General features: G+C 40.3%; 1 protein-coding gene across 3 annotated transcripts in view; it reads left to right on the forward strand.

Annotated features, from left to right (window-relative positions):
* ENOX1 (ecto-NOX disulfide-thiol exchanger 1) overlaps positions 1 to 25,087 on the forward strand; it is a 574,354-nt gene that overhangs the window by 451,372 nt on the left and 97,895 nt on the right. For all 3 annotated transcript variants that reach the window (XM_011974625.1, XM_011974626.1, XM_011974624.1), the window contains 2 exons: positions 6,686 to 6,792; positions 10,719 to 10,836. In XM_011974625.1, coding sequence (XP_011830015.1) covers positions 6,686 to 6,792; positions 10,719 to 10,836 — 225 coding nt within the window. The remainder of the gene's footprint in view (positions 1 to 6,685; positions 6,793 to 10,718; positions 10,837 to 25,087) is intronic.

Raw genomic sequence — 25,087 nt, forward strand, 5'->3', positions numbered from 1 at the left:
CTTTCTACTGCTAAGAATTTTTTATAAAGATATTTATGTAAGGATTTCAGAAGATATGTTGGAAGATGTTTATAGCAGCCTTGTTGATAACATACATATGAATAGATTTCCAAGATATGTTAAGTGGAAAAAGCAAGGTACAGAATAGCGTATATAATATTAGCTCCTTTGTGTGAGTGAAAAAGGTTTCTCCTAGAAAAATACACACCATTTGTACTGGATGCATAGCCTTACTTTCTGGATGGATGTGCTAGGATCTGTTAGTAGTGGTTACTGGTTACCTTTAAAAAGAGAAATTGGTAGAGTTGTCAAGATGGGAACGTAGACTTTTGTTTTTTAGATTGTCCCTTTTTTCTTCTGTACATACATTACTTTCATTTAGTCAGTAGGGGTAATCTAGGCGGGAGATTTATTGGATTTAAAAAGCTTAATAAATGCTATATATTTTGAGGAACTATTAGATTTATAATCTGATGGATTGCTTTGTTACTTTCAAAATTTTTAAATATATGCATCAATAAAGGGCTCTACAATTCCCTGGGGTATACTTGGAGCGATGCAAAACTTTAAAAGTCACTATATGCCTAATATCTTTCTGTTTTATTGAACAATTTGATCATTTCTTGCCTGCTTGAAATTTGCTTAAAACATCCTATTTTTTATATACTGTGATCAGTAGGTTTCTCTTTATTCAAATTCCATTCCCTAAAACAGAGGTCCCCAGCCCCCGGGCCAGTACTGTTCGTGGCCTGTCAGGAATTGGGCCGCACAGCAGGAAGTGAGCACCAGGTGAGTGAGCATTGCCGCCTGAGCTCTGCCTCCTGTTAGATCCTCAGTGGCACTAGATTCTTGTAGGAGCGCGAACCCTATTGTGAACTGTGCATGCAAGGGATCTAGGCTGCGCGCTCCCTATGAGAGTCTAACTAATGATGATCTCAGGTGGAACAGTTTCATCCCAAAACCATCCCCAACCCCCTGTCCATGGAAAAACTGTCTTCCATGAAACCAGTTCCTGGTGCCAAAAACATTGGGGATACTGCCCTAAAAGAAACAAGTATCTGGCCTCCTCTAGCTGGGAAGCTCAGAAATATGATGTCTGCTGTTGGTGTTTTGGCCTCGGTTTTAAGAGGGCTGTAATGGACTCACAATGTCACATGAAGCTTTTTTTACATATCTCAAGACAAAACCCCAGAATGCCCTTTTCCTGCTCAATTTGAAATTCCGGTCCATGCCTCCTTAAAGTATGGGTTTGACCGTATTCATTCTCTATTTCCTGGGCTTTCTGCCAGGCTGACTGCCAGCTCCTTCATGCTCAGGACCCAGGACCTGAGTATCTGTGCAGGACTCTGCCTGGAAATCTCTTTTACAGCAGCAGCTTCCTGTAACGTGCTGTCTGACACTTACCTCTCCTCCCTTGGACTTTGTCTTGCTCCTCTGGGTGTCCTGAGAGCTGGAATCACTTACTGCATTCCCTCCATTATAATTCTTCAGTCTAGAGCCAAGGCTCACTGATTCTAGCACTACATCTAAAGCCTTACACTTTTCTTCTGTCCCTTCCTCCCTAGCTATGAGTATTTTAAAACAACAAAAACAAGCTGGGGTGGGAGCGGTCAACAATTTCATTTGTGTCATATGCCTTTCAAAATCTCTCATGGGCTATTCATAGAGGATTTGGGAAAAGGTTATTCCTTAAAGGAAAAAAATTTCCTCTTCACCCTACAGATTTGAGGCTCTATTATGAGCCCAAGTAGCATTAAAAAACAAAAATTAAGCTTGGAAGATTTCTTTGAGGTACTTTATTTAGGCAAGCCTACTGCCTGTAAGGACTTGATCAGTTTCTCCAGATATTTGGGACATGAACTGAATTAAGGCTCTTTCACCGCTCTTTAGCTGGAACAAGGAATACAAGAGGTGCCGGGCCTGTGAGAAACAATGCAGTCAGCAGGACATGAAGGGAAAAGGGCTGTATTTGTGTTCTCCGGAGGACCCTAACCTTTCTCTTTCATCACTTCCCATGCGTTCCTGCCCAGAGCTCAAAATTCAGGAGTCTTGTGCAGCCCAGAAATCTGAGCTTTTGTGCCCAGTGGCTGCTTTTTCCCAGGGGGCTTGCTTCAGTGTGGTCTGTCCTGGCTAAATGGATGTCCTCCTGTTCTGAGCTTTCCCTCCCTGAGAAGGTTAAAGACCAGTGCTTCTCATGATAGTCTGTAAATTTCTCTATCAGTAAGAAGTATGCTCTAAACTCAGCAAATGTCCAAACATTTTGGGGTGGGGAAAAGCGCAAAAAAAAAGTTGTTAAATTAGTCTTATGGATTTGTTTAAAATTGGAAGAATATATACATATATGTGTGTAATGTATGTATGCTAGGTGAGTGTATGTATCTCCAGTCATACACATGTGTAAGCTAATAAATAACCACTAGTGAGGGTTTGCAGCTGTATGGAGTGATTAGCAACTTCATCAAAGCTCTGTTTATCCTGCCCTTAGGGTCATTGATAGCTGCTGAGTATACTAGGGACTCTACTGTGATATCTAAGACTGGCATTCAGGCCTACTTCTGAAGAATTTATCATTTTTAATTTTCTTATGATCCTCGAATCCCTAATTTAGGCAAAACAATTAAAACACAGAATTGGGGGGAAAGATTTGCAAAGTGTGAGGGGTAAATTTAAATTTTCTGATGGAGAGCTCTTTCAGTTGCTATTAGAAGATGTGGGAAAATGTTATCCCTCAAAGAAAAAACATTCCTTTACCTGCAAAATTTTTGAGTTTACTTTCTTGCATAAGTAAGTGGCAATCAGAACAGAATCTATGCTTTTTGTCTGATACAGGATTGTGTGGGGCCTCTGGCCACCACTCTGTAGACCACTAAGGTGGTGAAGGCATTGGGTAGGGAGTTGGTCTCAATTTGTTCTACCTGCAGCACAACTTCTATAAGCTGCTTGTTTTGGACAAATGCCAATGCCACCTTGTTTGCTGGTTATATCTTTCTCTGAGAAGCAAAGTTTTGAGGAGCCTGTTCAGATAGTAACTACTTAACAGGTTTTATTGTATATAGATAGAGTAAGTAGTATGAATTATAGCAGAGAGGTAGTAAGTGGTCATCTAATTCATGGACTTCCTCTCTGGTGTTTCCTGCTATAAGCACTGAATAGTGTATTTACATCAATACTAGTAGTCATCTTGATTTATGAGTTTAAAAATATGCTGTCTTTGAATGACATTCATTAGGGCATACTCTTAGAGGTGCTTTTTGCCTAATGATGATGAATTAATGCTGATCCAAGCACTTCTCCAGAGTCCTTTTTCATGTGTGCCCAAGAACTTTCAATTGCAAGACAAATGGCTGGTTCAGAGACAGTGTGTCCAGCAATGAGAGAAGTAAACTGGGCTTTGTGAATACTGTGGGTGGTTTCCAAATATAAGCTGAGTTACACAGTTATTGGGGTTTTGTTGGATTTTTTTGTTTTGTTTTTGTTTTGCTTTGCTTTTTGATTGGTATAGGGAAAAAAGTGTATAAGTTCATAAGTATAAAATTAAATCCCACTGAGTTTTACATCTAATTCATTACCCTATTGAAAAAGAATACAAGAAATTGAGAATGGCCCAGAAAATGCTGGACATATTTCTTTGAATTCTGACTTCTTTCTGAACCCCTAATCCATATTTCAGCTCCGTTTGGATGGTCTTCAGGCATCTCAAACTCAACATGTCCAAAAGCAAATTCCTTATCTTCTTTCTCAGCCCTCCACCGGTGCTTGTTCTCGTAGTTTGGGATGTACTTCCCAGCTCCAGTCATCGTGGTACCTCCCACCACTCTTCCTCCTCCCATGTAGCAAATCAGCTGCCTCCTCCTATCAAGTCTCCCTGTCACGTGACTGCCTGTGCCACACTCCACGCCAGAGCCTCTGCCTTAATTCATTCCTTTGTAATTTCTCCCAAGCCAATCCTACAATATGAAGTTCCCAGTCAGAGTTAGCATACATGGTCCCTCTTGATTCATACCTAACACTAGCCCCAGCCCCAGCCCCACAGCTGCTTTCACTCCTCCTCCCACAACTCTACACCAGCCTTTGAACAGGCCACCCCTGCCTTCTCTGCCAAGCAAGCATTGCTTCACTATTTAAGACTTGGCAGAAATGTTGCCTTATTTGTGGAATGTTTTCTCATTCCACCTATCTACTTGTTACTCTCTTCTCTTCTCTTCTCTGGGTCGTCAAAGCTGTCGTCTGCACCGCTCTTACATAGGATAATTATCTGCTTGTCTTTCTTTCTCTTCTGAGACTATGATTGCATCAAGGACAGGACTGGGCCTTGATCATATATTTCTAGCAATTAGTCAAGTTCCTGGTAGCTAGTAGGAATCCAGATGTTTGTTGAATGAATGAATGAACTTATGCCCTGGGATACGGTAATAACGTGCTTTAAGTAACTGAGGCACTTAGCCACAAACAGCAAATATCTAATAGCACATGGCTTGAGTAGATATTAGGGAATCTCCTTTTACCCCCAAACCTGTGCCCTATTGGGCCATTGGGTCCTTCTTCTTAGTTCTTTCTTTTCTGTACTCCTCCAGGTGCATTACTAGTCTTCCTTACCTTCATTCTCTGTGGCCCCTTACACGTTTTTATGAACAGATATACTTTTCTTTAGTGTTTCATTTTTATTAACAGCCTTCTATGATTGATGTCAGAATTTTCACTATTACCACCTAAACACTCAGTCTCAACCCATATTTTCCTTTCCCCTCAGGACTGCTGTCAGGACATCATAGTTCTTCCTCTTCTAAATGATGCCAAAGAGATCTGTTATTATAAGCAACGGAGCCCATTACTCTTTAGTAACCTCTTGATCACCACCCCTGGCAGCCTAAATTTGGGGCTGACTGTTCTGCGTTGCCTCTACAGAAGGCAGCTGAAATTCCCAATTATCCCAGCCTGTGTACAGACAAAACATGCAGAAAGCCCCAGCGGTCCACTGGAACAGGTTCTCTCCTCTGCTGGCTGTGCTGCAGGGCAGCCAACCAGAGCACTAAGGGTCAGTGGTCAGCTGAAGACTAGCACTGAGAGCAGCCCCAGGTGTTTAGTCTGGTGTTTAGTTCTTCCAGTTGAGGTCGAGGAGGGAAGCCACATGTGCCCAAGGAGAGTATGAGCCAAACCGAAGGCAAATCCTCCTGTTAAAATTGAGTGAAATAAATTCCTCATGTGATATGATGACAGGTTTTGCTAAATAAGGAGATTTGGGGTTGGGATTCTCCTGAAGTGGAAAATAGTGAAAAAATATTAATAGCAAAAAGATAAAAGCCCGCTGTGAAAATCAGCCATAGATTGAGAAGTAGTTGCTCATCAGCATAGAAAAGTATTCACGATATTGTAAGTGAATGGAATCTGCTTTTTTCCTTCTGCTGCATCATACACTTATTTTGTGTGCTGATTTTAAAAATTGTGGCACCAAGTGTTGTTCTTCTGTGGGGATTAATCTATTGCTCTTTAACATTCTTTGGACACCAGAAGATTTAGAAGAGCTTTGATGTCCTTTTTTATAATAGAGCCTTGGGAATCACGTATGAAAGATTTATGTTGATAGGGTGTTAGAATCCTTGAGAAGCTAATTTTAAGTGTGCCTTCTTAACTAAAAATTTAGAAGTTCAGGTTTAATCATATGATTAATTCAGTGCTTTAATTTCCTTAATCTCATGCTTACTGGATCAGTAACTGTTTAAACAAGATTAAGTCCACAGTTACTTGGCCCCACCCGTAATACCCACTACTAAGAACCCATGCCTTTGTCTATGTAGTTTTGTTCACAACCCTCAACATTTACCAGTCCAGTAGCACCAGGCCTGGAAGCAGCAGAAGTATTAAATTAAGTCAAGATGATAGAGTTAGAACTTCTAGTGGTTTGGGAGCCAGAGGGCGGGGAGCTTTGTGAAAGTGATAACGGAATGTGATCATGAGGAGCTATGGAGGGCGCCATATGGTGGTTGAAATAAGACCGCATGCCATTGCCGCTGGTTGGGTGAGCTTTGGTCTGTCTTGAGGTAGAGGCTATGGTTCCTGTTCCCTGCCAGAGGGCTGGAGGGCTGGCTGCAGTAGGTGCAACAGGGGGAGAAAAAGGAGCCAAGGAGGAAAAATGACCCCCTGAGATTGAGGGGAGGTATGGCACGGCTATTCATTGTCCCAACTTGGAACTTGGACATGATAATGTCTTGAGAGGACTGTGACTGAGTCCTTGAGATAGAGACCAAAAGAGAAAATGATATATGTTTGGCTCTTCCTTGTTCAGCCACTTCTCCCTGGCTTCACTTCTCTGCACCCAACCCTGGCATTACTTTGTCTGTATATCTGGATGCCAACACCAGTGTCTATATATCTATAGATCTAGGTATATAGATAGACCAAATCACATATTGAAACAACAGCTAAAGAATGCTTGCAAGTAGATGCCCATGCCCTTTTCCCAGTCATACTTAGAATTTGTTTTAACCTAAAGTTATGGAGACAGACTTGAAGGGAGACATCCCCAACCTTGCTAAAATGTAAGTACGAAAGGCACAAATTGGATGGATATTGATGATGTTGTTTCTATTGTGACATCATCCATAGACTCCTAGTGTCTTTGCTTTGCTTCCCTATAGTGATCACAACATAAATTACTTGTCTTGTTTGACTTCCTTGTTCACCAAAGTTGAGCAGATTGTGGCCGTTTTCAACGCTTCTACCAGACAAAAAGCTTGGGACCATTTCTCGAAAGCCCAGCGCAAGAACATAGACATTTGGCGAAAGCATTCTGAGGTTGGTGATTTTATTATTACTTTTTAACCACCATCACACAGCTGGATTGGCAGAGAGTAGCATGGCTGCAGCCATGATGGTTTCTGTTACAGTGGGCAGTCCGCCTGCCATTGTCTGATCTCACTGTCAGTTCCAAATGCAGCTGAGATTTGTTCCTTGTCCAGAAAAGCAGCTGACTTAACACTTATGGAACAGAGTGTTTTTCTCCCCTGCAATGGGAGAAAATAACTTTCCCCATTCATAATAAAGATCTCAGAAATCAACCAAGACACTTTCCCTAGCAAATTATCTTAAAGAAAAATGAAACTTACACTAGAAAACTGGCTTTTAAATACAGAGGGGTTTTTTTTAGTGTTCTACGCGATGATGACAGTTTGCTCTTTGGACAAGGATGCCTTTCCGTCCATATTTTCTCATCATAAGGAGCATCTGAGTCCCCTATGCTAGCCGTTAAGTCCTATTACACTTCTCTCCAGAGCCACTGTTGTAAGGGGAGTGAATATCTAGGCCAACTGGGTCCACCCATCAGCATCCATGCATGTGTGAAGTGTGAGTATCTACCCCCAAGAGAACAGCCGAGAATTTGACCTCCTTGCCACTTAGAAGGACCAAAATGTGTCATTAGTCATTGGTCGTCCAGCTGTTATTTTTAACTCCACAGAGTAGCGTACGCTTTGAACCTGTAATTTAAAAGTAAGTATACTGTCTTTGCTTCTTTTTTTTAATGAAAGAATGTTTTTCATTTGGATGCCGCTCCATCTCTAGCATGTTAATATTAAAGTTCTCTAAATGATATTCCCCTCTTTCAAAATCCCAAACTTACGGAAGGTAAGGTTTATTTATTTAATGATTTTGACTCACACTTGTAAAATAAGTATTTTATATAGAGTTTGAGGAATCACAAAGTACTATGGGATCAATCATTTGGGTAGCATTTTAAGTGCCCATTAACTAATGCTAAATTACAGTTGAATACCAATAGCACTAGATGTAACATCCACATGAATACCAAATGAATTCTTTATTATCACTGTTATTATGGTGAATACTGAATGACTTCACAATAATGTGACACTTAAAATGCTAGTGCAATTTATTGTTAAGAAGGACATTTTTTATTTTGTTCACTAATGCCTATGGTGGTTGGTGACTGATTCAGTTCTGTTTTTCTGTTCAAGATTATGAGTAAGGAAGAGGTGGGATTTCTCTTTAATTTTTCAGGGACCAGAAAAATGCAGGGTGCTTACCTGATGTTCTCCCTGACTCTGACTTAAGACTCAGGTCAAGGTTGATTTTCAAGATTAAAAAAAAAAAAGTCCTCTGTTTGTGATGCAGTATACAAACTGAGGGTTATGAAAACACAAATTGGAGCCCATAAACTCTGATTCAGATTTGGGAATGATCAATCTGTGAATTGTTTATTTCTTCACATAAAAACCAAACGTGGTTAAAAGGAATGTTGAGAGAAAGGCTGGTGGCCTGCTACCGAATAAACCTGAGCATAAAAAGGCCATCATTAGAATGTGAGTGTCAGCAAATGTCACATATTGATCCGAATCACGCTTCCTGCCACATCTGCCTCAGCTTCTCACCTTCGCTTCACCCTGCCTCCTCCGCGCGCGTGTGGTGGGGAGCAGGATGTGTGAAGGCTTCCATGCAGGTCTAAGGAAGCCTGCTTGCTTTGTTCGGTACTAGGAGACAGAAATGATGCTCCCGAGGGACACGTGGAGTGCAGCTGTCAAAGGTGCTCCAGCGAAGGGTCTTTGTGCCTTCCTGCTACTTTCCCCACCTCTTTTGATATACATTAGGACCCAGAATTCTAAATTAGCTGTGATTTTTCTCTCGCATGTCACTTAATTGATTAGATACCAGTTGGTAATTTAACATTGTGGATGATTTCTCAGTTGCGTACAAGCTTGATAATTGGCTTGATTTTTTCCCACATTCCCATGTACAGCATCTGTTAATTATCTGCAGCACCTCTACAGATTTATTAGAGTGTACTAGTGATTTAATGCTGAACCAGAGGCACCCTGTGGAAACAGCCTCAGCATTTTCTCCTCGATTTTTTTTTTCTTTTCCACCACCTTTTCCCACAAGAACAACTACCATATGACAGTTTGTCATTAATCGCAGGGACTAAACAACAGGCCCTTTCAGCCTCATTTATTCTTTCCACCTGACTTTTCCTTGTTTCAAGTGTTTTCAAGCCACCTCTTTGGGAATTGGGCTCTTTGTCAGTAGAAAAATTAGCTGTCCACAGCCTAAAAATTTCCCCACTAATCACATGTGACACCCGCCTCCAATGCCTGATGGTGTTATTTAAGATGGAATTGGCACCTCTTTCTTCTGGGTGGCATAATCAAATAAGGAGGCCTTGTCTGCCATCCCTCTGGCCTCTCAGGGCTGCCTCTGATTGGTGCCCCTGCACCCCATCTTGGACCTTGTCTCTCTGCTTTCTCCCTTCCCTGTCCTCTGCAAGGGTGATTCCCAGGGTACAGAGCTGACCATTCAAATACTGTTAGCAATAGTTTCCTCTCCATCATGCCGTAGTTAAAATCTGTGAGCTACGGAGAGAAAAGAATTGAGAGAATCCACAACATGGAGTGATATATGCATGTCCATCAAATGGGCACTGGAACCATGTTTAAAGTCACGCCCCTAATAAATTAGTTGTAATAATTTAGTTTTATTGTTACTCATATGTTTATTGATCACAACGTGAAATTATTTTAACTATTTGATTTTTATTTGGAGACTTTACAGAGGGAAAAAAGAATAATGGAGGCTTTCCCTGTTTTAAGTATTTCTGAAGATAGTACATGTGAGAGAACAGAATGAATAAGGAAGGATTCACAAATATGTAATATACACCTTGATACAAAATAATAATATAAATACTTAGCATAAGTGATTACAGTGTTCTGATTTTAGGCACAGTAGTAAGAAATGTACTGTGTGATTCTTTACTCTTTACAATGAGTTTTCACATATGCTACTGCATCCAAACAGCTTGTATTATTATTCCTCACTTGTGAGTGAATAGACAAAGTCTCAAATAAAGTAAATAACTTGATTGTAGCCACTCCCCTAATAAGTGGAGAAAGTAAGATGTGATCTTAAGATCTGTGGCTCTAAACATGATGCTAAAGCAACCACTGCAACAAAAACAATAACCCCTACTGACCATGTGCAATACAAAAGAAAAGGCATCTGTTTGTGTTTTGTTCCCTAACATCTTACTGATTTTAAATTTTGGATATCTGAATGGTGTGTGTGTGTGTGATCACACATGAGCACATACACACATGCAGGGGCACTATGTTTGCATGAGAAATAATAATGTCCAGCATTATCAACTGACCAACCAAGTGTCTGGCATGATGCTAAGTATTGTACATGCATTAATTCATTTCATCCTCAAAACTATTTTTAATCATAATACTCCAGTGAGCAATTTAGGTTAATAGAGATGAAGAATCTTTCCTAATGTCACACCATAGGTCAATGGCAGAACAGTCCTTTTTTAAAATTCCAGTGTTCATGTTCTTAACCATAATTTCTAAGTCCTTACTGTACATGGGCCAGCCATGTGACAGGTATTTCTGTGTAATCTTTGCAGCCCTCTTAGGTGGATATTATTATCCCCTTTGTACAAATGAGGAAATGGAGACTCAAGAGAGATTAAATTATTTGCTAAAGAGCCCTTAACTAGTCATGGCTGAGCAGGGATTAATCTAAGCCTGACCTTGGTCTACTCTCTACCCCACACCCCTCAGAACCTCCTTTAGGTTAGGTGAGGTTATATTTGGGAGATAAAAGCCTTGGATTCTGAACGTTAATATGCCAGTCATATATACCCAAAGACCATTGGGGAAAGCCGTACGTGTCTGTGACTCTGACTTGTGTGCATCCTCTACTTGTAGGAGCTCCGGAATGCCCAAAGTGAGCAGCTCATGGGCATCCGCCGCGAAGAAGAAATGGAAATGTCTGACGATGAGAATTGTGACAGCCCTACCAAAAAAATGAGAGTCGATGAATCAGGTAACGCTGATAACTACCACAGACCCATGAGGTATCATGATCTTCCAAATCTCAGATGGGGCATAAGTATTGGGAAATGGCCCTATAACTCACTTTTGTTTGAATTATACTAAACTTTCATCTTTGAGTGACTCTGCTTTTTATTAATAGAACTTTAAACTCCTTCTTGGGAACAGAGTGATTTAAATTGCTCCAGTTGTTTCTCCGTACGCAGATCTGGGGCCATGATGCTTCTTTCAGGGAAGTTTGCCTGTTTCCATAAAAATCCTTTTCCAGAGTACGGCAGCCACAGCTGATGCTAAAATATGGGTAAAACTTGGTTTTAGTCAGTGTACTTCTTACATGGGAATTGTTTAATCCCTGAAGAAGCTTTCTAGCTTCCGAGCCAACATGCTGGGGAATTAGACTTCTTTTCCCATAAATCTTCTGTCACCTAACCTGTAATTAAAAGACTGGCCCCATTTGGTACCAAGCTAGGGGTGTCACTCCTTGGGTTGTGAAAAGAAGAGAAGCTTAGAGAGAACCTTGCTTTGTGTGCTCTGTCTATTGGGAGTTGCTGATTTAAAACGCTCATTGGTATTGTTTTTACAATACCAATGGATATATATAATTGAATTTACAATGAGTTTTATATATAATTGAATTATGTATAAATCCATTGGTATTATAAAAGCAGGCAAGGGAAAAGCTCATTCAAAACATGAGACACCAAGGGAGACTGCTTGTCTGAGTGGAAGGGCATTGTCCAAAGGACCTAGGAAGAACCATAATTGCCATCATTGCCAAAAAGGAAAATTACAGAGATGGTGTAGATTTGATCTGTCTCCTCATCTGTACAAGTGAATAAAACACACACCTGTTACAGACTTTTTAACAGAAAGATTACAGGTGACCAGGAATCGAGGATCTTTGCTAATTTATTAAGAAGCCAAAATCAAGATTCTGAAAGGATCAGGTCACCAAGACCGCAGGGTGGTCAGGATGCTCTGTTTCTCCAGGGCTGTAGAAGAGAATGTCAGGGGTGCGAGTGATCATCGTAAGAAAAAGCTCCTGCATACAGGCATATAGAGAAAGGGCTTTAATTTCCTTGAAATAGTGGTTCTCAAAGGTGTGGTTCTCAGTCCAGTAGCACCAGCATCATCTAGGAACTTACTAGAAATGTAAATTAGCGGGCCCCACCCAAGACCTACTGAATCAAAAATGTCTAGTGGCTACGGGGGTGTTGGGAAGTGAAATCCATCAATCAATCTGATTTAAGCCCTATAGGAAATTCTGATGCATGCCAAAGTTTGAGAACCACTGCCTTAGAAACTTCCCCTTTCACCCTCAAATTCCATTCATTTTAATCTTTCAGAAGCTTAACATACAAGTAGGCACCATGCCACTATTTTCTGAAGCCATATATCCCTTGTCTGAAAAAAACCCAGCACTTATGTGTCAATGACATATGTCTCCTACTAAACCCAGAGCAGATTCCTCAGGACTGCTTTACTCTCAGGTTTGTTTATTTGAGGAGACCACCTTCCTCACAAGATTTCTATTCTACAAACCTTCACATAGCAAAACAAGAGAGCAAGGATTTGTGTGAATTTCTTAAGTTCAACAAGATCTTCAAATAAAGAAATAAATTCTTTCTATCAAAAGCACTTTTCATCCTTTGTGAAGCTTCTGGATGAGGGGCAAGTTGAGATGAAACTTGGATTCTTAATATCCTGACAAGGTAGGTGTAGGAGAAAAGAATTGCGTCAGTCAGAAATTCTCATTTGAACCTGTGGCTTTTTTGTTTGTTTGTTTTGGTGATGTTTCTTTTCAAATAACTTGTCAATTTCCCAAGTAAGAATTGTGGATCATTTCACAGTCTGCTTAGGATAGGACCAGAATAATGAACTGTATGCTCCCTGAGGAGGTCTTGCAGCACATACATGCCTATTGGATCAGGGCCCGGCCTCCGCTGCAGAGGCATCAACGGAGATGTGATCCCCTGACACCTCTCTCGGTGTATTCCCCAGGCATCTGATGAGAGCGTGAAGTGGAGCCTGAACTTTTAAAAAACTTTCACCAGTCTTGTTACTTGGTCAGCAGAATTAATGAGCAAAGTGCAGGGCATGTTGTATACCAGGTTCTGAGGGAAGAGATGAAAGAACCGGAGTTCAAATGCCAGGCCCCGAGGAGTTCAAAGTCTTTTCGTACTTTTCAAAATGAGATGGACCAGAGAATGTGGCATGTGGTTTCTGAAGAAAGCACAGGACTGATTAAAGGGAAAGGAAGGCAACTAAACTTTTTTATTCCACGGGGCCCTGAAGATCTGGCCCAGAGGCAGGCAGTTGTTTTGCTTTCAGCCCTGCATATTTGAGGACACAGCCTGACAGCAAGAATTCCCATCTGGTCTTTTGTTCAAACCTCAGACAAATCCCTGCTAACTGTTGCTTGAAGAGGGGAGGATGGAGGCCGTTGCCTGAGGGAAACACCTTCCAGCGCTATCTTCTGAGGTGACACATCACTTGTTTTTAGGTACACATTTGCATCTGCCAGTCACCTACACAGGAGCAGTCCTCTCAAAATGTAGCACTCTAATTCACTAACAGGGGAATTGCCAGTCCTGAAGTGGCAGTGAAACCCTCCATCCTTTAAGGAATCCCCTGCCTATTTCCTCTCTGCTCAAACAGTGGGTTTTTGGCCTCAGATCTCCTGGGTAGTAGCTGACCCAGGAATTCTTGGAAATTCCAGAAGAGAATATCCTTCCGTTGTCACCTGCCTGTGCCAGGAGGAGGTGCTGAGGCTGCACCCACTGCAGGGTGCTCTGTCTCTGGTCCCCCAGGGCCAGCTTTGCTTGTCGTCTCCATACTAAGACAAAAAGTACCCTGTAATGGGTTTTATCTGGGGGGACAGGGAGGAGGTGGAAAGAATTGACTTGCTTGGTTTTTAGAAAAGTCACAATTTATTGTGTAAGGACTTATATGATACCTTGGGTTTACTTTTTAAAAAATAATCAGAATGTTTCAATATATCTCTGCTTTTTGGTTATGAAGAATATTTCATTGTACTTTTGCTTTTTACCGTATATAATAATTTGCAATATATCTTTGGCTATAATTCTCCAGTACCTACAATAGAATTCTGAGGGGGTGGAGTGTTCACTCTTCTTCATCAGTTGAATCTTAAAGGGGAAAAGGAGTTCACTGGAGCAAAACTAAGATGCTTATAAAAATGAAAATGAATTTTGCTAATAAATTTTAAAATGATGACAGATTTATTGAAGCATTCATTCAAGATCGGCATCCTGCTCTGAAGCCTGTGAAGATAATTTTTGACAAAAATTCAAATTTATTGTTGTTTAGTCTGCCTCCTACTGAAATGAAGCCAGACTTTAAAATCCAAATCCATTCTTCCTTTTTCTCTTTCTGTCTCTCTCTCTTCCTCCCTCCCTCTCTTTCCCTCTCTCCTTCTCCCTTCCCCTTTTCCACTCCCTTCCTCCCTCTCTCCCTCCAGGTTGACTCTGTGGGGCAGGATAGTGTTCACAAGAAATAAAAAGGAGAAAGGAAAGAGGAAGGCTATCCTAGATTGTAAGGCCTCCGATGGCAAAACCCGATACATTTTAGCATTGTGAGAGTTAATGAGTCAATGCATGTAAGGTACTTCTGACTTCACTTACAGTGTTGATCATCTAGTAAGTACTCAGTAAATGTTAACTCCGCTTGTTACCTTAGTCATCCTCCAACACCTGGCACTGGGCCTTTCCCCAAGTACGTAAATCAATAAAAGTCTATGGACTTCAGTTCATATTCCCCTTCTTCTGATCTTAATGTTTTTGATGCCTTTATCCCAGAAGTTGATAGGAAGATGATAACCCTGAGAATATTTGCTCTAATTAAATTGAAATGGCAAGTATTAAAGAGGCATGTTCAAACAAAATGTTCAGAACTTTATACGTACACAATTCAGTGTCACATGGCAAACAGGCCATGGCCCAGAGAGCTGTAACCTGGCATTGTTTTGACTGTCTACATTTTGTATGCTCAGGATGCCGTGGACCCAGGGGACACAGAGTTAGTTAGATACAGGGTACCCTGTCCTCAGGGTGTAAGACTCATTTATAAAAAGTGTTTTAAGTTAAAAATATTAGGGATGTCCTAAAGCCAATAAATTAAATTTATTATAAACCAAAATGAACATCACTACATAGTGTGTATACCTCACCCAATATTTGATGAGAGTACTTTGAACACCAATTTTGGAAGAGTGAACCTAAAAAGTCCCTTGCTCAGTAGACAAATCATAATTCCTTTCCATAATACACAAACAAATGTTTTTGGATTTTAACTGCATTTCATTTAAACTCTGAGCTCTTTATAGGAGCAGACACTCTTAATTATGAAGTTTTCTGAGTTGTCAATTTTTCATGAAAATTCACCGTAACATAGGTACAAAGGAATTTTGTTTTAATTTCACTAAGAATTCAAACAAGGACTTTCCAAATCTTTCAGCCACTAAATCAAATTAGGAACTCATAATTAGGTTTGGTTGGAACTAGCAGTATCAGCTTATCTGAATAGTTATATATGTAGCTGGAAGCTTTCTGTTAAAAAAATAAGTAATGATGATAATAATAATAATAATAATAATAGGACTCTGACCATCCCATTGATTTCTTTGAATAGCAGGACAACCTATTTTTTCTGATTAAGTATTTTCTGTGTGATAGTGCTTCTGAAAGATCCTTAAAAATGCCCATCAGGCAGATTATAATCAGGCACAAGCTTAAGAAGAGTCTCACTGCTATCTCATCACCAGCCATGCACAGAAGAAGGAGAGGGTTACTAAATAGCAGACCAGGGTGCAGCAACTGACTGAAGGGGCCCACTGCAGGGGGCTCCATCCTTCACACTGGTAGAAACTTCCTTTTAGGAAGCACTGAATGTAACTGAAAGCAGGCTCACCCGAGACTGGCTCAGAACTTGGCAGAAGGACAAGAGAATTCAGACACTGAAGTGAGATGGCTCAGTCTGAGGCCATATGCCAGGATCCAAGCTCTGGGCACCTGCAGACCCCAAGGGCAGGGGTGTCTGTGCTCAGTGGAAGCATAGAAGGATAAGCTGTTTTCACATGTAATGACAGCCCAGGGCACCATCTCCTGAAAGAGAAATAGACCAGTGGGGTGTGTCCATCAGTGACCGCTGAATTAAAGACAAGCTCTTTTTCTTTTGGGAACCCAAGGGGCCCAAACAAGGAGATGTGATGAATCAGAACTAATGTAGCTTAAAGAGGATAAAAGAAATCTTGCAAGGTGGGCTGAGTAGCCTGCTTTCTTCCTAGACTCTAAACAGAGTTTCATTTGCAAAAGAGCCAAGGCTTTCCTGTTTCTTTCTTTCTTTTTTTTTTTTTTTTAAATCTTGCTAATCTTACCCAAGGAATTCAAATAAATGTTTATTTTGGGTGGGTTTTTAAGTTCCCTAATTTCGTGTGCAGTTACAATTCCCTTTCCATAATGGATATGCTTCTGAAAAGTGTAGACATTTTTTTTGTAAATTGCTTCACCTTTTAAATGCAAGAAAACAGATGCTATTTAAATTGATCCTGTCGCAGAAGATTCCATTTCAATGGAAGCACTCCTTCTGCCCAACCAGACTGTTTGTTTTGTAAATTCACACTTGGAGCCTAAACTGTCTTTAAGCTAAGCCCCTTTATAATCCTATTTTTATGTAGCACCTATCAATGCCATGATTCTTGACATCTCTCTCATATATGCACAAACTTTCCATAATCTGGTATTTTATGTAAGATTAATCTGTGTTGCTGACATTGGTGTCTACGGGACCCAGGGCTTTCTGTAATACTCTTAACTACTCAACTGTGCCACACCTCCGTGAAACTCAGTTGAGGCCTAGCTGAAGTTCTTAAACAATCCATACCTGTCTGAGCCTAGCTTAGACCTGGATGGGGTCTCCACAAGGTTTCCTGTGTGGCAGCCCACCATGTTCCCAGCTCCTGTCAGGCCCTGGCTTCTTGCTTAGCGCCATGAGTCCCTTGAGCCTGGTGGAGGGCTTGGGCTGATGGGCAGTTGGGGACAGAGAAGAAGAATGAGGACATTAGCAACCAATCGTCAGAGAGGGAGAGCCGCCGAGGTCTTGACCTGGGAAGAGTTAAGACACATGGCCAGGAAGCAGTCCAGGGTCACCGCACTGCCGCCTGTGTGCAGCCCAAAGTACCCTGATGCTTATTGACTGCCAGGAACACCATTATCTAGATTACAGATTATTATGTTTTCTGGGCATTTCATTCTGGTAAGGTTTGATGCAGGATCATTACATAGGAGAGTGGATTTAATCCTGTTTCTGTAGCAGGTTTTAAGGACACTGAGGGAATATTTATGTAATAAGATGCAAAGTTGCTATGGAAAATACTATAGCAACCTAACGTCTTCCCAGAGCCAAGCAGCCACTTGTAACAGCAATCTAAATTTACATTTATTTTAGTGTCATTTTATCGACACTCTTAGTATCTCATTCTGACAGGATGTTAAAATATGTTTTCAGCTTGCATTTGAGCAAAATTAACACAGTGTTGTTGGAATTTAAGTGCGGTTTGCACAACTTCTAGAAAAAATCAGAATATTTTTTGAAGGAGTTTAGATGACAGAATCTGGGCAAGTTTGTAAGCTTTTTTTGTTGTTGTTGTTCTTTCCTAAATAAAGGAGAGAATTCTTCAGTAGAATTTATTCCTGATTTTCCATTTTCATTTATAAACAATATGTAGGAATCTCTGATTATGAAAAAGGGATTATCCTTTACAACATCAGTGAATGTTGTCAAATGCTCACCTGTGATTCCAGCAGATGCTTATAGAAAACACTCAGTAGGTCACCTCATTGCGCTCTAGTGCATTTGACAGCATGTCACATTTTAAAAAATAAAAGTTGTTTTTTGAATAAAAATAATACCTGGTCATTTTTGAACACTTAACAACTAAGAATAATACATAAAGAAGAAAACAAAATTGTGTTATAATATTACAGAAGAATGGTTTGGCTTCTAATTTTTTTCTTTTCACAGTTAGCTATATAAGTATTTTTCCGTGTATTTTTTTAAGGCTCGGTAGTAAAATTCTACATGATTTTGGTTTCAGACGAGAGTCCTTGTGTAACAAGGCTTTTTTTAAAGTTTTCTTTTTATATATTAATGAAACAGAAAATAGAGAACAAATAAATCTGTATTCTTCCTGGGTCATAGGCTCTTTGCTGTGGACCTTGAGAGTTGAAGCTAAAATCTTTGAGGTGGTCAGAGTAGATTCCTGAGGTTATTAAAAGCGTGGTAACTGGGCCAGACTTTCCAAAGGCATTTTTTAGGTCCCTTGAATGTGATTATGGCAGAGAAGCTATAGATATGTAGGCCAGGTGGCAGTGGAAAAATAGTATCTATTGATTTTCTTCTCTACCTCTCCATCTGAAATCCTAAAGTGTGACTGTAGCATTGTTAAAAGTAGGACACTGGCCAAAAGAATCAATACTAGGCCATATTAAAACATACACTGTTACCAGCCTCTTAGCACAGTGATGTGCTGTTTATGAACATCATTGTCCTAATTCTCCTCTGCTTTTATACTGTATTGTTCATCAAAACACAGTAGGTACATAAAGCTATTATAGCTTGACTCCTAACGCTGTTGCACATAAGCTTCGTTAATCAAAGACTTGAAGATGGCAGGTATACTGCATGAACACAGAAAATGAAGACAGGATGATGTCTTGTAGAATTCTAGTTAACCATAGGTAGTTAAGAGCCACATAACTAATTTAAAAAGTAAGTACTTCCTTCCCTTTCTTGGAAATTCCACTTGCCGTTATATGATACTTAGAAGTCCTGGAAATTGAAATTTGTAGGAAATTATTATTATACTAAGCTGTCCCACATCTCAAAGGCTTAGAGACCCTTCTCTTTCACTTGACTGAATGCTCTTGATATCAAAGAGGGAGCAAGAGCTCAGCAGCTCTTCTCCCCAGTTCCAGGACACAATGTGTGAAGCCTTCTAGGAAGTGGCTAGAGACAGAAAATTTTATTTTAGACTCTCGTCACTAGCAGAGAAGTAGGAAGAAACATTTCTGGAGTGAAAGTTGCAAGACAGAGTCTATTAATTGTAGCATTTCCGGCAGGGCACTGCAGCATCTTTAATGAGCCCCCTTTAAGTTCTAGAGCTGCTGTATCCCAAACGCCCTTGCTTTCTACTTGGGGCATGCTGGTCACTGCAGCCCGAAGTGGTTACCTAAATTTTCAGTTCTCAGAGTTAGTTTAGAAACATCTAAACATTGAACACTAGGGTATTGGTTAATTAATGGTATATCCATGAGCAGTCTTGAAAGAAACCATGGTTTAGACTACATAATGGAATGAGAGAAGGTTCTTAATATATTGTGAAGTGATAAAAGAAGTTACAAACCAGCATGGATAATTCCATTTGTGTGTGTATGTGTTATATTCACAGTTTATGTTAGGGGAAAATATGTGAGGATATAGGTCAAAATATTCAGACTGATTATCACCAAATGGTGTAATTACAAGTGACTTTTGTTTTTTTTTTCTGTGCATTTCAAAAATGTCCTCAATATATGCACATATTATTTAAATAACTAAAACTACAATAAATATTAATTTATAAATTACCTAGGAGAATCTATGAAAAAATCCATGTTTGTTGAGGAATACTACCTAGACATTTTCAGTCATTCTGGAAAGTCAAGAATAGTAAGGAATAGTAACTAGTATCAGATAATGATAGTTTATTGAATTGCCTTCTTTTGCTTTAAATTAGGGAATTTCCACATTTAACTCACCATAGTATGCTTACCTTCCCAGACCACATAATCTTACAATTTCCTATTCTAAGAGCTAATCATATTGGTATAAATATTAAATAATGGATCCAAGAAATAATTCAAGTTCTAAACCAGGCAGAAATGTTGAGTTCTTACCCACAGAGAGATTAGCAGTGATGAGAAGTTACGTTATTTACCCAAGATTGTAAGTGGAAAGTCTAGAGCTCAATACTAGCTTTCTCCTTTTGAGGTTAATGATCCTTTTATGGCACTACTGAATTTTATGGGAAAAGGACTCCAGAATCTCTTTCAAATGCCTTCAGCGACATCATAAGAGTCAGTAACCAAATAAAATCAACCAAGGATTTTGAGTGCCTGCAGGGTACGTGGTGCCATAATGCCTTCTGGAGGCAAAGATAGCCTGGAGATGCTTATTACCTTAAAATGTTCATCCACACAAAGCCAGCTGGGGCTTCTGCTTGGTCTTCCCAACCTTTTTTTTTTTTTCCACTAACTAGAAGGAGATTTGTTTCAACATAAGCAACGCACCCAGCAAACTCTTTATAAGCCCATCCCAACAGAAATGCTGCCCTTAAAAAATATTCAGGAAATTGGTACCACCCATTTCCTAATTGAGTGACATTTATTTCCTGAAAGCAGAGTCTGCTGTATGGCTTTAGACAAGAAAAAGAAGAAAAGGAAATGCCTTGAAGAGGTGAAGTGCATAGGGAATGTTCATTGCCGTGTTATCTGTTTCCTTTGGTAACCATACACACTGTCACAACCCACGTTTTCCATTTAGCAAGTCCCCAAAAAGATAAAGAGAAGAACGAAGACATTTCTCAAACCTGAGGCACATGCTTGATGGTTGATCTGAAATGATCTGAGCTACAATATCAGCCCTTTGATTTCCCATCTCATCGCATGTTTTCTTTGCGCCCTCAGGGTCTAGGAGAGCCTACCTGAGGATCACCAGTTTATTGACTCACCATCTAATTTCAAGACTTATTGAAGTGCCTCTCCCTGTTTCTCTGCTCCCGAGGCTTTTCTTTATGAGATGTACCTCTCAATATAACTTAAAAATAAGAGTCTGAGGGACAGCATCTACAGTAATATCAATCTTCTTGAGATTCACAGACTCAAGGAAATTCTGATTTGGCAGAGATTTTTGGAAGTAATATGTCTTCTCCCTTCCCCCAATGTCCTAAATTAATGAGAAAAATGAATTTTGGTACCTCCAAATAATGATCAGTTGAGCTGCTGAATAAATACCACAAGTTTATATTGGATACTTGTGATTTTTTTTGTGATTACAAGTTTTCAGGTACAACTTTATCTACACCATGTATTTGGCAAATCTTTTGGAGGTAGGATGAGAGATTTTATTTTTCTTATAGTGATTTACCAGTCAGTTGTTTATGAAATGTCTGCACCTGCAATACTAGACTTTTCTAGTGCAGTTTTTCTACTGAGCATCCTAAACCATCCATTTCTCTACCCTCAGTTCTTTGCCTCCACGAATTGTCTTAAACAATGCCATAATACAAAGCAGTGATAAAATTAAAACAACAAATATTCAGTAAATTCTCACAATGTGTATGGGAGCATATCCTTTGTCGTCGTCTTTTTTTTTTTTTTTAAATACTTTAAGTTCTAGGGTACATGTGCACAACGTGCAGGTTTGTTACATAGGTATACATGTGCCATGTTGGTGTGCTGCGCCCATTAACTCATCATTTACATTAAGTATATCGCCTAATGCTATCCCTCCCCGCTCCCCCCACCCCACAACAGGCCCCGCTGTGTGATGTTCCCCTTCCTGTGTCCAAGTGTTCTCATTGTTCAATTCCCACCTATGAGTGGGAACATGCAGTGTTTGGTTTTCTGTCCTTGTGATAGTTTGCTGAGAATGATAGTTTCCAGCTTCATCCATGTCCCTACAAAGGACATGAACTCATCCTTTTTAATGGCTGCATAGTATTCCATGATGTATATGTGCCACATTTTCTTAATCCAGTCTATCATTGATGGACATTTGGGTTGGTTCCAAGTCTTTGCTATTGTGAACAGTGCCGCCATAAACATACATGTGCATGTGTCTTTATGCAGCATGATTTATAATCCTTTGGGTATGTCCCAGTAATGGGATGGCTGGGTCAAATGGTATTTCTAGTTCTAGATCCTTGAGGAATCGCCACACTGTTTTCCACAATGGTTGAACTAGTTTATAGTCCTTTATTACAGTCCTTTGTCTTCTTTACAGTGCCAGATTAAGGGGAAAGAATAGCTAACAAAGCCTTGAAAGACTGAGACTCAGACTTGGATGTGAGAAGGTTACTTATCTCCTCTGAAAAATCCTCGTAGCATAACATCAGTTCTGCTTTTCCTGGAATAGTGTCAGATCATGGGTCCTCACAGTCTCTGCCCACTGTGCCCTCCGAAGTCGTAGCCAAAAACTAGTAGATAAACTCTAACATAAAGAAGTGTGAGAGCATAAACTTTAACATAAAGAATGCCCAGCCCACTGCACTGTACATGGTAGGGGGGCAAGATTTTGTTAAATGAATGGATAGGAAATTAAAACTAGGAAGAACTAATTTTTAATCTGTTGGGGGATATTTTTTTCATTTTAAAGAAAAAAAAAATCCTATCACCTATTTAATCCTCAAAGTACTGACTACATTTTTTGGATGAGGACCCTGAGGTCTCTTAGAGGTTTAGTTTCTTGCCCCAAGCCTCATAGCTGGTATCTGGCTTCAGAGCACCTTCTCTTTCTCTAGCACACTTGTGCCTCTCTTCTCTATATAACCCATGTCCCCTCAAATCTCTGAGGTTGGCAGGGGTAGATATGTGGGATGCAGAGGACTATGTTATGTCATGTGTGTCTCTCAGGGTGACTGTGCCTCAGACACACCCAGTAGTCCCCAAAGTATCACCTGTGTGTGGTGCCCCTTCCCCCCTGTGGAATTCTGCTTCTATCATTATATATCAGACACTCTGTATGTTACTCTTTTTTGTCAGGAAGAATGTGATGTTCTTTCAGGTCATTAAAACATGGGGGACTACAGCAAGGAGAAGGATGGGGCTAAGAGGAAGATGTGTAAAGAAATAGGTAACAGTCGAAGCTTTTTTCTGTAGAACTAGGTTGCAATTTTTGCAAATGATAAACTATATCTTGATTTAATTTTTCTTCCTTTCTTTCTTCGTAATTGAAAGTCATTGGGTTCTTGGACTTTGAAATAGGAAATAAAATTTACAATGGACTTTTTGACCCTTCTAAGTCACACTTAGGCTCCTAAGGAATATTGTAACTGATGCTCAATCATCAGTGTCATGTTAACAAAGCACTTTATATGAAACTATCCATAGTCCCTTCCCTCTCATGTTCAATAAAAAGCTAGTAACAAGAGAGCTGCCTTCTCAGAGGAATTCTTTTAACCTTTCAGAAACAAAATATTTTATGCTAATTTCTGCTTAATTGGAAGGAAGTCATTTTTTAAAAAATCATTGAATATGGGTTTGAGGTCTGTTCCATCGCTGACCTCTTTAATTCAATCAAGGTCACCTCGTAAACTTGCCCAAACAGCTCTGTTTCTCAATTAGAAAAAAAGGTAGAGCTGTTTAAAAAGCATTTAGTGTTTGATTAATAGTGCTTAACTGGCACCTCAGCACTTGCAGAGGCTTTTTAAGGAGACTCCGGTAAGAATAAAACATGGCTACCTGAAAAATTATACTCATCAGAAATGCAAAACAAATCATTTTAATGAACAAAGCAAAAACTGGTTTTTTTGTGGGGATATGAGAAAGGTTATCATGCTCAATATACAGAGGGTTTAAATGTCTGAACAACTCTCTCCCAGGGAAAAATTGCTGTAATTTATCCATCCAGACACTTTATAAAATACATGCATTTCCCCTGCCCAAGGACTCCAAGAAGACTAATGCTGAGTTTGTCGAAGCAAGATTTTGTAGCACTCAAACTCTGGGGATAAAAAGAAGTGATGATGTGTCCAGTTGAAGAATGTGAACGGAAGCCATCTGAATCACTGAAATATTGAGAATTCCGAAAATAAGTCCTTGGCTTTCTTCTGCATTTCCTCCCCACTGTCGGGCCTGACTGAGCACCGCCAAGCTCACTATGATAATCTCTTTGGAAAAGAGGCTCATCTTGGGGGTCAAGCGTTAGAATGTCTCTGAGAAAGGGACTTCTATGAGTGAGGACCAGTGTTGCTGGCAGGGGGAGTTTAGAGTCACTGATGCAGTAAACAAGTAACTATGAGGCTGGGTACAGTGACTCACACCTGTAATCCCAGCACTTTGGGAGACCAAGGTGGGCGGATCACTTGAGGTCGAGAGTTCTGGACCAGCCTGGCCAACATGGTGAAACCCCGTCTCTACTAAAAATACAAAAATTAGCCAGGTGTGGTGGCGCACACCTGTAATCCCAGCTACACGGGAGGCTGAGGCAGGAGAATCGTGTAAGCCTGGGAGGCACAGGTTGCAGTGAGCCAAGGTCACACCACTGCACTTCAGCCTAGGTGACAGCGAGACTCTGTCTAAAAAATAAAAATTAAAAAAATAAAAAATAACTTTGAGCAGATGAGGTCAGAGGGCCCTTGAGGTGCCTTGGTTGTATTTCTGGCATGGCTTGGCAAATAATGTCCCTTCTCTAAGCCTCAGCTTTCTCAGCAATGACATGAGGCTCATCCTGGGAGTTTCTCAATAAGGCTGTGAGAAATAAACAATTAAGGGATTCTGTGGTATCTTGCAAATACCAGGCACTGTGGCAATGTGGAGCGTTGATACTGGTGTAGAGCAGAAGGTGTGAATGTGTGGTTCACGGCCCCGTCTGCACATGAGAATCAACTGGGCAACTTTATACACATACCAATGGCCAAGGGTTAATACCCAGGCATCTGTGTTATTAAAACAGTCCCCAGGTGATGCTATTGCACAAAGGATTGAAAACCACTGGCCTGTAACGTGAGGATGGTGGCTGTCAGATAGTGCTTAACTGGCACCTCAGCACTTGCAGAGGCTTTTTAAGGAGGCACTGGTAAGAATAAAACATTGCTACCTGGAAAATTATACTCACCAGAAATGCAAAACAAATCATTTTAATGAACAAAGCAAAAACTGGTTTTTTGTGAGGATGCGAGAAAGGTTACCTAGGTGGGAAAGAAGGACAAAACGGGTTGAGGTAAGGTAATGTGGGAATGAGAAGAAAACAAAAATGGAGTAAAGGATAAAAATCTGTAGTGGACAGGAAGTGACTGACATAGGCAATGATAAAGGAGCAAAGAAAGGAGAAGTGAGAGGGAGGTAGTTTAAGTGGAGCAGGCAAGACCCAGGTGGAGAAGTCCCCTCACAGGTCTGTGTCGGGTGCATTTGGAGTATCCTCTGGCTCACTGGAAAAAAGGTGGCTTGAAAAGGGAGGGCTGGGGA

The sequence above is a fragment of the Mandrillus leucophaeus genome, unplaced genomic scaffold (assembly GCF_000951045.1).
Source record: "Mandrillus leucophaeus isolate KB7577 unplaced genomic scaffold, Mleu.le_1.0 Scaffold147, whole genome shotgun sequence".
Classification (NCBI taxonomy): Eukaryota; Metazoa; Chordata; class Mammalia; order Primates; family Cercopithecidae; genus Mandrillus; species Mandrillus leucophaeus.